Source organism: Eutrigla gurnardus (genome assembly GCF_963514095.1).
Source record: "Eutrigla gurnardus genome assembly, chromosome: 6".
Lineage (NCBI taxonomy): Eukaryota > Metazoa > Chordata > Actinopteri > Perciformes > Triglidae > Eutrigla > Eutrigla gurnardus.
The window spans coordinates 25,429,454-25,443,470 of NC_139920.1; the positions used below are offsets into that span (position 1 = coordinate 25,429,454).

At 40.6% G+C, this 14,017-nt stretch overlaps 3 protein-coding genes across 4 annotated transcripts; 2 read left to right on the forward strand and 1 right to left on the reverse strand.

Moving 5' to 3' along the window:
- Positions 1–79: 79 nt before the first annotated feature.
- uox (urate oxidase) lies at positions 80–3,875 on the reverse strand. Its single transcript, XM_084010950.1, has 8 exons — positions 3,746–3,875; positions 3,040–3,252; positions 2,300–2,416; positions 2,092–2,170; positions 1,299–1,485; positions 1,095–1,218; positions 887–970; positions 80–804 (listed from the first exon to the last, which is right to left on the reverse strand). The coding sequence occupies exons 1-8, from the start codon at positions 3,764–3,766 to the stop codon at positions 730–732; spliced, it is 900 nt and encodes a 299-aa protein (XP_083867076.1). The 5' UTR covers positions 3,767–3,875; the 3' UTR covers positions 80–729.
- A 2,218-nt stretch (positions 3,876–6,093) lies between these two features.
- On the forward strand, positions 6,094–9,964 carry dnase2b (deoxyribonuclease II beta). 2 transcript variants are annotated; one of them, XM_084012090.1, is made up of 6 exons: positions 6,094–6,283; positions 6,505–6,679; positions 7,228–7,306; positions 7,802–7,963; positions 8,708–8,905; positions 9,384–9,964. In XM_084012090.1, the coding sequence occupies exons 1-6, from the start codon at positions 6,099–6,101 to the stop codon at positions 9,716–9,718; spliced, it is 1,134 nt and encodes a 377-aa protein (XP_083868216.1). In that variant the 5' UTR covers positions 6,094–6,098; the 3' UTR covers positions 9,719–9,964. The 2 variants fall into 2 exon arrangements, with proteins under 2 accessions (XP_083868216.1, XP_083868217.1); XM_084012091.1 differs by having other exon boundaries at positions 7,829–7,963.
- Positions 9,965–10,234: 270 nt separating this feature from the next.
- LOC311015058 (deoxyribonuclease-2-beta-like) lies at positions 10,235–13,639 on the forward strand. The gene is made up of 7 exons (XM_084012092.1): positions 10,235–10,539; positions 11,421–11,515; positions 11,593–11,755; positions 11,835–11,916; positions 12,017–12,175; positions 12,246–12,437; positions 12,756–13,639. The coding sequence occupies exons 1-7, from the start codon at positions 10,522–10,524 to the stop codon at positions 13,106–13,108; spliced, it is 1,062 nt and encodes a 353-aa protein (XP_083868218.1). The 5' UTR covers positions 10,235–10,521; the 3' UTR covers positions 13,109–13,639.
- The last annotated feature ends 378 nt before the right edge of the window (positions 13,640–14,017 follow it).

Consider the following 14,017-nt stretch of genomic DNA (forward strand, 5'->3'; position numbering starts at 1 on the left):
ATGTATTTAATTGTTTGTGTTTTATTTGAAAGAGGGACATTTTTGGGGCGAATACTGTGCAGGTATGATTTTTTTGTGAGTGTGTGTGTGTGTGTGTTTGTGCGTGTTTGCAAAGTGAATTTAACCCATGTTGGTTTAAAACAAAAAAAAAAAGTATTTGTATATAAGATTATATATAGTTGAAAACTGTGTATGTTGTCGTACCTGAAGACTTTGATACATGCAGAAAATGATTCTGATGTTTTTAAGTCGGTTTTTATGCTCTAAACTGTGCAGCTGAGTCCATGAAACGTCCTTAGCATGTAACAATGAAGCGTTTTGTTTCCCCAGAAACAACGAGCCAAAAACAGAAGCCTCTTTGTTCCTGCACACACCTGCATCACTTAGGCCTGAGGCTCATTTGTATATATCCGTATGTTCCTCCTACCCGTGGTGCTTTCAACGTTGTCGAAGAAAAAGACAACTGTATTGAAGTGTGTATGACCAATGTATGTGTGCAACATAACACTGGAGTTTGAATATCCGAATCAAAGATTTGCAATAAATGGTGCTCTTTTTCTCACAAAAGTATTTGTTTATGAATTTATTTACTCGCATCTGATTGTATATTTAGGAAATGTTGTGTTTAGAAGGATGGAACATTACTAGATTTACATGCTTTTCTATTGAGTAACTTGTTGATCTTGGTACGTTGGCTGCAGCAGCGTTTTCCTGGATGCGTCGGCGTCCTCACAGCTTGGCTCGCTGCTTCCTGCGCACCGTCCCTGTGATGTTGCCCGACGGGTTATCCAAGGGAAGAAGAACCTGTGGGATTGCAAATACAGGTCAGTAATCAAACGGTGTTGACAAAACTGAATAAATATGAGCCGTAATGAGAAAAACTTACTTCATCTCTGTTGGTGAGCCCCATTTTTGTCATGTCTATCGTGATGTAGTGCTTGTTGGGCATCACCATCTCGATCTCGTCGATCTAAAAGACAGAATACTTACAGTTTTTCTGAATGCCTATTATATCTTATAACTTAAGATTCTTCCCTCATCTTCCCTCATATATATATATATATATATCGTATTAGCTTTAGTGCAGGACTTACCTCAGGAACTCTATCCAAGACCAGAACCTGCGTATCATAAAGGGTCTTCTGAACCGAGGGTGAGAATTCCCCACAGTTGTAGGGGCCGGCGAACTTCTCAATAATTGCTTCCTTCACACACTTCCTATGAGGACGGCATGGGACGATCATAAGATGTAGAAAGAATCTAATTTTTTCAACTTGGATGTCTTTAAAGGCGATTACCACGCGGCGTCAAAGTCGACATCCTGAAGTCTGTTGTAGCGCCACCTGGCATAGACCGAGGTGCAGAAACATCTGTCCTTGGTCTCCTGCAGCGTGGTGAAGCGGTCTTTGTGGAAACCCTCGAAACCAGACTTTGTGGTTTTCAGCACCGTCATGTCCTTCACGCCGCTGTGGACCACCGGGATGCCTGCAGTGAGTACGAAGTAACCAGAAACATCGTAGCAGAGAACAGACACACATGACAATAAGTGTTGCACCGGACTCTCTACCATCAAGCAGTATCATTGATATGCAGCAGGGCTGAGCTAAAATTGGAGATACTTCGGTTAACACCATTCAAACAACAGAAAATGTAAGACATCAAGAGGTAAAACTGGACAAAACCCATGGCATCCCATTCTTGCACATCATTTTTCACAGATGCACTAACTGCTGAGATTGTAAAGAGTTTTTTTTGCTGACTCTCCTATTGTTGTTGCCCTGCAGCTATGTCATTTAGTGACCCCTGTTGTGTTCTCTTGTTTGCTCTTTTTTACATATTTTGCAGTTTGAATTGTCAGGTCAGCTTGTGTGTCCTGAAAGGCCCCCTAAAATAAAATATATTATTATTATTTTGTAGATAATTGTGCTTGTGTTGTTCACTCTATCCTCTCCAACAGGACAACAAAAACTGATCTCAGTCCAGATTGCGTACTATGTCTGAGCACCTTCAAGTGCACTTGTGGTTTCTACAGAAGCACATGAGCTGTTGGAAGTTTGAGAGGGAGATTTGAACGTCCTCTGCAGTGGTTACCGTTGAGATTCTGTTCAGCATCACAGAAGCGACAGGATTCTGGGCTGTAGATGAACGCGTGAACATGCTCGATCCCGTTCTGAGAAAACACACGACAAACTGGGTGACGATCCCCTTTGAATTAGGAAACGCTGGGAAAAGCATGTAATCTGTCCCTGTTATGATGAGTTAACATGTCCCCGACCGAGAACTGAACCCTGCCTTTTACCTTCTCCAGTCTCCTCCACGGAGCCTCCTCCGTGTGAACTTTGACCTTCAGCACATGGTTGAAAGAGGTCAGGAAATGAAGACAGATGTCCAAGGAAAACTGCTCGATGGTCTTTACCTGAGTGTTTTGTAAAGAGCAGAGTAAATGTCAAAAATGGTCTCGTATATAAATGTGAAGGAAGCGCAGAGCGCATCAAAAGTCCTTCAGGGCAAATAAACAAGTATAACAGGGTCTGTTAACACGTGATTGTATTTGATCAGTGTGTGTGTTTGAGCAACAGGTTGCCAGAGGTCGCTTGTGTCACTTTAGTGTTAAAGAATAACTGTAGTCGAAGTCTCCCGGTTGAACAAAGTGTGGGGAGGGGTCCCTTTAAAATTAAAAGCCCAATAAGGGAATGTACAAGTTCTGTTTCCAGGTATGCTGTTGAATCTCTCTTCTCCCCTCCAATCTAGTTGTTTAAAACTTCTCCTCAATGGAAATAAAGCCAATTTGTCAAAAGCTGAAACAAAGTCCAGATATAATCATTATTTCTGAATTAATATCAGTAACTCCTCAATTTCAAAATGATCCTTCTCTCTGGGTTAGACGCTCCAGCTTGTTTAAAACACTGCAGCACCCATCCTGGACCTTTATGTCCTCCCATGACCTTAATACATGCAACCATGGTAACCATCCTGGTCCTAACCGCCCTCCATAGTAGCGTTGTTATGGGGGACAGGGTGGAGAGGCTGGTGGCCTACCCCCTTGAGCTTGGCCAGGGCGTGGATGGTGTTCTTTATGGTGTCGGTGGGGATGATGTCCGAGTTGTCTCCGGTCAGGTAATCCTTGCGTGATTTGAGGGTGAGCTCCACGTCGGCCTTCAGCTCAGTGACGTAGTGTTGGCTGCCCTCTCGCCTGATGACCAGCACCTTCACTGTGTTCTTGCCGTAGCCGGTTCGCACAAACTCCACATTCTGGGGAAAAAAAGGAGAACGGAGCGTTTTACCGACGTGTTCCCAGAAAATGTTTAATGTGAGGCTTGGTTTGCTTGAGCTTGATTATTGTTCACGTTCTAGCTTTCTTCCAATTTAAAGTTTCAAGCGGGGGAGTATTAGGGCGAGAAACAAGAGAATATATAACAACAACAAAAACTCAGAGTAAAACTGCTGATAAAACTTGTCTCGGTTACATGCAAGCTTTGTTGAAATAAAAATCAGTCAAATTCACATAGGTTAATTAATCGATGAAGACATTTTATTTGCAGAAAATAGACGTGAACATTTACATTGTAAGTTTTAGAGGGTCAAGGATTTTTTTTTTTTTGCAGAGGAAATTTTAAATCAATAAATCAGTCTGCAGTTCGTTAGTTCATGATTTACACAACCAGAGTTGACAAAAAATAGAAACATTGCTGGATCTTTTTAAATATCCTCTTCCAGTAAAAAACAAAATATATTGAATAGTTACCTGATCTGCTGCCGCTGCCATGATGTCTTCCTTTTGTGTAGCAGTGGTCTGTCTGTCCTCAGCTCTTCAGGCAGAAGGTAGTCCCTGCTGATCTGGGAGGATTTTTGTGCATCATGAAGTTCAACCCATTTTACCTGTTGGGCAAGTTTGTGATGTCTACTTTAAAAATGAAAATACACTGTAGGTCCACACCTACTTGATCATAGATTTCCTTGTTATACAGTTTCACTCTGATGTATTTGCCCCGTGTGTCAGTAAAATATGAATATTAATTTAAGCCTGTAGGCTTTTTTACCTGTAGGTCTGAGTTTAGTACTTAGTAAAAACAAAGCAAGAAGTTTAAAAGTTCCTATTCTGTTATTTTAAAAAGGACTCCATGTGTGTGTGTGTGTGTGTGTGTGTGTGTGAGTGTGTGCGTGTGAGTGTGTGTGTGCGTGTGTGTGTGTGTGTGTGTGTGTGTGTGTGTGTGTGCGTGTGTGTGTGTGTGTGTGTGTGTGTGCGTGTGCGTGCGTGCATTTAAGTGTTTAATGTTATAATATGTATAATGTTATTAATAACAGGGAGTTCTCACCTAATGAGTCATCAGGTCTGCAGTTATAGGTGTTAATAAGTATTAAATAAATACTTTTATAAATGTTAGTCACTAACAAAAGGTCAGGGGTTGAGTGCCCTCTAATGAACCATCAACTCTGCCAAATTACATGCTGTTGATGAACTAGAGCTCGCTAAAAAAGACAAAGCAAGTCTTAATAACAATAATAGTAATACATTTTATTCATAAAGGACTTTACAGGATACTCAAAGACACTTCTGAAGAGCTGGCTGTCGCCCTGCGTGGTTGACTCCGCCGTCGGTGTGTGAATGTGTGAGTGAATGTGTGAGTGAATGTGTGAGTGAATGGGTGAATGTCAGTCATTGCTGTAAAGCGTTTTGGATAAAAGCGCTATATAAATGAGAACCATTTACCATAAATACATAAGATTTAATTGCATAAATGTATAATAAACAGTCTTAAAAGCATTAATCACAGGTTAAAAACTGATCTAGATAGGTGGGTTTTGACTTGTGATTTAAAAGCAGACAGTGTGGAGCAGTCAGATGTGTGTTTTGGGGATTCTTGATGCGAGTCGGAGGAATAGCATTTGTTGTTTCTCATTAGTGACACTTAAAGGTTGAGTAGGTGATTATATATTATATGTCATATAACTTGAAATCCTTGTAACACCGATAGAATGAATAAATGAAATGCTCTGACATTAAAGAAATTTATGGCCGTCGCAGGACTGTAAAAACCCCGTCCAATTAAATAAGTCGGGCCGGTGAAAATAATAATAGCCTGTCTGTCAATGCTTACTTCCTGATTGCTGATCTCAAGCACTCGTTTGGGTTTCTGGGGGAGCGGCTTTGAACAGAGGTCTGAACGAAGAGGGCGGGACTTTTTCTGTTCGGCGATGCGTTCAAAGTTCAAATCTTCTTTACAGGTGGCCTTTTTAGAAAGTGGTCCTGAAATATCTGAAAAGGGTAGTGAAATCACTTCCAGCTAATTATAGGTTGCATACAGTTTCTGCAGATGTGACTTTGGTTTGAACTCTTCAGAACTCAACTTATATCAGTCACGCGTTACTGATTACTGTATTATTATTATTACTTTCCCCAGTAATGAGTAGTTTCAGGGATTACAATTTCCAAAACAGTAATTATATTATAATTTTATCAATCCAAGTAATCCATTACTTTATTTCTGAGTTTTTCGAAATGTTTTTTGTTCCATGCAGGCTTGTGCACCTGCATGAGGATGTGAGAGACGTGTTAACTATCACTGGAACTTAGTGCATGTCGGTTAACAAAGAAGTGATGACAGATCATTAAAAAACAACAGCATAGGACTACCCACAGTTATTGATGGGATCCTTTCAGGAGAACAATCATCTTGTAGTAGGAGACGTTCAATTTATTGATCTATAAAACCAAGAAAAGTTGATCTTGCTTTTAATGCTTCATCTCTTGAGTATTTTCCATGTCAGTCATTTACGTTTTACTGTTGACTGACATGTTTTTACTTTTCCCTGGTGTCTTTCTTATGTGGAACTACAACTTTTAAAGTTTTAGTGACTTTTTTTAATTGAGTTAAAAAACAGGTGCAACACTTTGAATGTGAAGAACAATGCTGTTTAATAAGCAGATATACAGGATGTAGATGCAAGATATTTACACAGATTGAGAACATTCCATTAAACACCACTCCTATAAAGTCTCCCTTTCTGTCTTCCCTCGTCATGTGACCAGATTGTCTGACTTCCTGTTTTGCATCACCAGACAGCTGTAACTCTTCTTCTTTCACAGTTACTCAACCATGAAGCACACAGACCCAACAAAAGATTTCAGATTTCCGTTCTTCTTGGTTCACTTTGCCCAGGAATCATTCAGGATGGCTGCTCATTTAAATCGCTGCTTACAGATTATCATCATATGTCTGTGTTGCACTCTGTGCATCGCTGACATTTCCTGTAAGAATGAAGCTGGCGAGCCTGTTGATTGGTGAGTTGATATGATGCATTGCAGCCGCGTTAAAACCACAAGGTTTTTTTTTTTTACTTATGTTGCTTTAAATTGTCTGTCTTTTGGAGATTATGCAATATTGTTTTTTTATTATATTTTAATACATTTGGGCATTTAAATAAAAAAATCATCATTATTATAAAGATTTTCTCTTTTATAAATCCCAAAGAATAGTGTGTTCATCTCTCCTACCGCTGCAGGTTTATCATCTACAAACTGCCCAGGGATAAGATCGGCGAGGTGGGCAGTGGGGTGGACTACATGTACCTGGACTCCTCAGTCGGGAGCTGGCAGATGAGCAAATTCATGGTGAACACCAGTCAAGGAGCCATGTGGAACACGTTGAGCCAGCTTTACATGGGGAAGGCCTATCAAGTGAGATGATGTGCTCCGATTCTTGTGTATGTCCATAGACACCTTTTTGGCAATAATCAGACTTAGAACTCACTGAGTAGGCACTATTTTATTACACATGGGGAAGTGAAGCTTTTTTAAAAAGTGCCTCCAGCCAGATGAAGAAAAAACTTCCTCATGCCATTTTCTTTGTTTTTTAATTGCGAGTCATGTTTGGAGAACATCTGTGTGGCCGATATTCACGAGAGTTAGATTACGTTGATGCCTGTACGCTAAATATATGTATCAGGTAAGCAGGTGCTTAGCTTAGCTTAGCTTAGCTTAGCATAAAGACTGGGAATTGCCTAACTGGCTCAGTTCAAAAGGTATTAAAGTCCACCTACCAGGATCCTAAAACTGACTCGTTAATATGACAAGTTGAAGTTGTGCAGCGAGTTATGTACCAAACTGTTTCTTCACTATGTGACTCTCGACAAGACAGCAAATAACGGTTTCCTTTCAGGAATGGTGTGTATACAAAATAATGTGTTCTTCTCTCCACTGAATGCATAAACAAGTGTTTCCCTCAGTCTAACAGTTCAGTCTATGCACTCTACAACGATGGACCACCGATCCTGAAGTACATCCGAGGATACGGACACACTAAAGGTACAATGCATTGTGAAAATTCACCTTTGATTTCAGCAGGATGATGAATCAGGACTGCATGACAAGATAACACTCTATACCTGTGGGATCTGTATATGTAACATTGTAAATAGCATTATATTATGGTGCATATGTGTATAGAGTGTCTTTTTTTCATTTAGGGTAATTTCTTTTGTGTATTCATGTTCTTGACTGCAGTACTTTGCTTTGTTGTTTATTCGTTGAAAATATTGTGTGCACTGAACATCAAGGCAAGTTCCTGGCAATAAACTCCTTTCTGATTCTGATGATAATCAATAACTGGTGTATTTCCAGGCGTCTATCAAAGTTTGCAATGCTATGATTTTGAAAAGAACAACGGATCGATATTGTCTTTTTTGTGACGGTGGGACAAAACGGGCAAAGAGCAACCAGCTGATAACCGCTGTTGACTCTGGATTAATGACTGCCCCGACATGACTTGGATGGAAATGTTTTTGTGTCTGCCTCCTGCAGGGCTAATGCTCTTTGACCGCTCTCAAGGTTTCTGGCTTTCACACAGCATTCCCCACTTCCCCTCGTTCCCTGAGAGAGGCTACGTTTACCCCTCGTCCGGCAAAGTCAACGGCCAGACTGCTCTCTGCGTGACCTACCACTACGAGCAGTTCCTCCGCATAGGTGAGTGAGCGTTGAGCAACAGGCCCCCGACGTTCTCCAGTGAGGGTCTACTCACCTCTAATAAGCCCTGAAAAAATAGTCCCCCTCCACTTGAATATCGTGGTCCAATAAGCAACTTACAATACACTAGATAGAGAAGTTACTCTTGAAAGATGTATGCACATTCACGAATCCCTGATTTTTCAATGTGGGTGAAGGAGTAAATGTAGTCATGCAGTGATTGATTGATTGAAATTATTTATTGACACATGCACAAATATAAGCATACATATATATATATATATATATATATATTTTGTCCAAAACAACTTACAATAAGTACATTTGTCGCAAGAAAGAAACCACAACATATCATGGCCGATAAAGTAAGAGCTAAAAAATAGAAACAAGTGTCCGCGTCTGAGGAACATAAAGTAGAATAAAAGACATTCCAATCACATTTTTGGGAATCCACTTATCAAACACTCAGCAAGACAAGAAACTTGAAGTGAGTTTTATTGATGAAGTTGACTTTAACAATGAATCCGACCTCTCTCGGACCTCATCTTGTATTCGTACGAGCATTCAACACAACAATCTGGAGATTGTAGACACAGTTGGATAGCTGTAATTGATCTTTTCTGTTTATTAATAGTTTTTTTTAAGGAACATTATCCTTTTAAAATCTCTATACACAAGCTTTCCACTGTGCACCCTTTCTAAAGTCAACGGCGTCTCTTCTCCTCTTTGTGATTCACTCCGCAGCAAAGCAGTTGGCGTATCTTTACCCTCGCTTCTACAACTGCTCCATACCGGCTGCCTTCATGGCCGACCTGCCGCAGCTGGCTCAGCTATGCGACGGCTCCAAACCACCGCTGCCCTCGGATAAGAGAGTGGAGCAGCTTTACTCAATGCAAGGGGACAAATTTGTCAGTTTTGCTAAATCTGAACGTTTCGTGGATGGTAAGGTATTCCTCGTAAACCGTTTTTCTATTTCTGTTTTACTCTTTAACAACAAAAGCACCTTTTTGGCCTTTTTTTGTCAAACGAACAAAATCGTTTTATGCAACTCAACAACTATGCAAAAACTTCTGTCTTCTACTATCTTGTTTGCGTCCTTCGCTCGTCTGACAAAGTCGCTCATTATCAGCTGCTGGCATCATGTCAGAACTGTGAAGTGTATAAACACACCACACACAAGGCCTTAATAGGTGTATAAATACTCCCTACGTTTGAGGCAATGACCTACTTATGACTCTCATCACATTTTAAGGCCTCAGTGTATTTTCTTTCCCCTTTTCTTCATTCAGGAGTTTTAGTGCCCCCTGATTTCTTATATTTTAAAACAAAAAACAACACATCGAGATAATGGAGATATGAAGATACTTGTGCTTTTTGTGTTCATCATAATGCATTAACCTCCTCGCTTTGAATGTTTCAGACATCTACGTGGGCTGGGTGGCTCAGGCTCTGGATGCAGACCTGCTGGTGGAGTCCTGGCAGACACAAGGTCACGAGCTGCCCTCCAACTGCTCCCTGCCCAAACACGTCATGAACATCAAGAGGATTCGACTTCCCGGGTCAGTCCTGTTCCAGTCCCACCACGACCACTCAAAGTGGTGCGTGTCGCTGGCCTACGAGGACCAGGTGACCTGCCTGGGGGATCTGAACAGGGAGAGGGGCCAGCTTTGGCGTGGTGGCGGGCTGGTCTGCACCTTCAGCCCCTTAATTTACAAGGCCTTCAGACAGGTGGTGGACGGGTACATTAGCTGTTAAAACGAGAGGTTCGGACTGGAATAGTCTCACAGGGTTTGGATCGGTTTTGGTATTGAATTAGCCATGATTTAATGAAGAAACAGCTAGAAGTGTTTTATTGTAACGCATCCTTATTAGTTCCCTTACCAAAGATTACTTCATGTTTTCAATACACGTCAATTTAGTACAATGGATTTTCACACTGTTAATCTGTCAGTCACACTAATAAATACAGCAGGCTTATTCTGGCTTGTTTCAAGAAACCTTTTTCAGCTTTTGATGGTTTTTTTTTTTTTTTTACTGTGCATCTACTGCTTCCTGGTTCAGCACCACTTCTATCACTCACTGTTTGACTTGAAATGCTAGCGTGCCTCTGCTGTTGAACTAGAAAATCAGATTGGGATTTTCTCTTTCATAATCACTGTTCTTTCTTGGATTATTCGAAATTGGGTGCCAGGATGGCTCAGTGGTGGAGTCCTCACTTGGGTTCCAATCCAACCGGCGGTCTTTTCTGCAACGTCTTCCCCATCTCTCCCCCCCTTTCACTCTCACTCTCTCTCAATAAAAAAAGGCAAAAAAAAAAGCCCAAAAAGTAACTTAAAAAAAATATTCAAAATTGTTCAAAAAAACTGTTGCGTTAGACAAGTATCAACAGGCAGATCTACATTGTGGCCTGAAACACAAACTATCTGCAACCACGTGTCAAAGCAGGGGACGAGGAAGCAGTTGACATATGAGGGCTGTGGGTGTCACTTCCATCGAAGCGCGAGATTTCACAACTGCAGCTTTGCAAAAAACGAATGCACGGTTGGATGTGAAGAGAAATGACAATGGCCAGTTACGTGAGTAGAAATATTTACAGGTTCAAAAAGAATGATGGTGGTTGTTGAAATGTTAGTGTTAAAACGCACGATGAGCTGATTTCATAGGAATGTAAACTAGTGGAATACAAGGTTTAAATATATATCTGAGTATACTGACAGAAGTGCAAAGTATAAAAAAATGGAAATAATTAAATAACTGTAATTAAACTTTGAAACAGTATAAGTATGTTTGCTTAGGAGAGGTCATTTTTTAATGTATTGTAACTTTTGTTTTCACTTGTGCAAAATGGAAACTGGTTGTGTTGCTGTGATGTAATCTCGCAGGCGCAGCGCAGGCAGTTGCTCTGTAGTAACTGATAACTGACTGATAACAACATTTCCTCCAAAACCATTAGAAGAGCCTTGAAATGAATTGTAACTATACTGTATATACAGTATATATATATATATATATATATAAATACAGTAGTATTGTTAGTTTAGTATATCCATCCATCCATCCATTTTCTACCGCTTATCCTGTAGGGTCACGGGGGGGCTGGAGCCGATCCCAGCTGTCATTGGGCGAATAGTTTAGTATATATTAGTTATATTAGTATAGTATATACTAGTTACAGCCCAGGACAGACAGCCTTGCATCCTCTGCTCAAAGATACAAGGTAGCTTCCTGGATATTTTACATAGATAATATTTTAATGCCGTTTTGAATGTATCGCACTCTAAATCCAATTCAGGATGCTTTGCTCACCGTTTATCCAAATTAAATTCAAGATTCTTGTCCGATGAACTAGGATTTTTTTTTTCTTTTTCAGAAAATGTGTTATTCAAGGCAATGAAGTGGTGAATAATCAGGTTGAACAGGTTGTATCCTGGTAATCCTCCCGTGATTCTTGTTTCAGAGCACAGTCATGGTGTTCTTCAGTGTTGGGATTATTTTGCAAGGATGTGACTCAGATGTGAAATGCAGGGACGACAACGGAGACGAGGTGGACTGGTTAGTGGACATTTAGAGTTACTGCTCTTCACCTATTCGCCTATTGTCAGCTGAATAGACAATGTTTTTCCATATAGGTATATTCTATACAAGCTTCCCCATGCAAAGAAAGAACGTTTGTCATATCTATACATGGACGAGAGCACCGACGGGTGGAAGCTCAGCAAAGAAGCAATCGACAGTAAATCTGCCTCTCTGGCAAACACCCTGAAACCTCTTCTCGACTTCTACGACAGAAAGGTGACGTTATGAAGGACGCAGGTCTCTCGAACGCAGCACGGTGTTTAATCTGATTGGGTTTCCTGTTCTTTTGTTGTAGACCGACGGCTTTGGATACATGCTCTATAATGATCAACCTCCAAACCAAAAGTCTCCTTCTGCATCGTTTGGCCACAGTAAAGGTGTGTGCAGCTTCACTTAATTGCACAAAAAAGTGAGAAATTAAATAATGTAATTAAAATCTCTTTGTGTTTATTTGTTCTACCGTTTTACTTCGTAAAGGAGTTGTGATGTTGGACGAACAAACTGGAGTTTGGCTCTCACACAGTACACCAAAATTCCCAACATATCGCAGTAAAGACTTCTGGCCAGACAGTGGGAACCGGAATGCTCAAACATTTATGTGTGTGACTTTTTCCTATGAGGAATTCAAAGAAATAGGTGGGTTGATGACTTTAACATTTCTGACTTGTTGTTAAACAACTTTAACAACCTTAACTTGATTTCTCAGGATTGCAGCTCATGTACATCCATGCTTATTCATTCGACTCCTCCATCCCGACAACCTTCCACAATGAGCTGCGCTGTGTTGCACAGCGAAGCTGCTACCCAAAGGAAGCACCCTGGTTTCGTATAAAGATGCTGACTTCGATGAAAGGAGATCATTTCTACAGCTACGCAAAATACACACGTTTTGGGGATGGTGAGTGGTTTTATTTTCGAGCTATTATATCATTTTTATATATTTTTTAAGATGTCAGGAAGTGTTAAAATCTCACATTAGGTTGACGATAAAAATACAATTCTCCTTGCAATGACAGGCTGTATGTCCTGTTATCTGCTGAACAAGATGTGTCATCTACTGTATATCACTGCCTTTTGGTTTGCAGTCATTTTTGTTATGTGCGTATTGATTGTGTTTCTAAAATTTGATCCCCCGATGTCCATCTGTCCAGGGGTTACTCTTCATGGTCATAGATAACTACACTGTGCTTTGTTTTTGTCTTCCATACTGTTGTAGATCTTTACTCCGGCCTTATTGTGAACGACTTGAATCAGAATCTGTATGTGAAGAGCTGGGGAAAGATGCGTCAGCCTCTGGCTTCTAACTGCAGCACCATCATCCCTGCTCATGTGTACAACGTGAAGGAAGTGAAGCTCCTGAAGGGGGCGCCCTTCAGCGATACTGTAGATCACTCCAAGTGGTGTGTGACTCCCAGTGGTCGCTGGAGCTGCATCGCTGATACAAACAGGGAGCGGAGTCAGATGAAACGAGGCGGAGGAGCAATATGCACCAAAAATGTTGCCGTTGCGGAGGCTTTCAGTACCATCATCCATTCATATGAACCATGTGAATCTGCACTTCCACATTAAGTACTAAGATACACTAACTGCACCATGTTTGGGTGCATCTCAATGTTCTAATTTTGAAATGCCTCAGTATTAACTTCTATACAATCATACTATAATTGTATATGAAATAAACTGAAATGATAAAATTGCAAATTTTATGTTGCTGCAAGGTGGGGTTTTTGTTGTTGGAAAAATGAACAGCCGAGGTCTCTAAACTCCAAGATCCTCAAGTCTGTGCAGTCTCTCAATGCTGGGACACTATCTGGCTCCACGTTAACACATTCATGTAGCACAAAGCTCAAATAATTAAGGTCTCTCAGATTTAAAGAGGACTCCCTTCAAGAAAGGGTCTGATGGTCCCACCCTGAGGGTTTTTTTGTTATATAATGGCAGCTGAAGTTATGCTTTAGTGTTTATCGCTGCACAGATTGTCGCCTCCCTTTTTGCAAACAACCTGACTTGCGGTAACCTTGGAGCTTACGGAGTCACTGAACCTCTGTGGCCCTGCTGTCTGTTTGAGCATGCAATATGTTTACACTGGAAAAATGACTAAATAAACAACACTCAAATATTCAGGATACAAACCAGAAACCCTTGACTTTTGGGCTGTTGATGGACACTATGGTCCAACTATCTACTGCACATGAAAAAAAATCTCCCGGTTCAATCGGAGACAAAGAGAACGAACATGTTCTGCAGCCCGAGGATAAGGGCTTGAATTTGTAGTTTTCTTTCGATTCTGAATACATCGTTTCATTTAGAAGGGATGTTTTGATTGATTCTAATGGAATACAGACTGATGCGACAGTAAACAACACTTCAGTTAAAGGATATCACCATAGGTCATTCCATGCCAACTCACCTACATTTAGGGAACCTCTCCAGGTCAACTCAGATTTTGCTGAAAATATTCTTGAATCTAGATATATA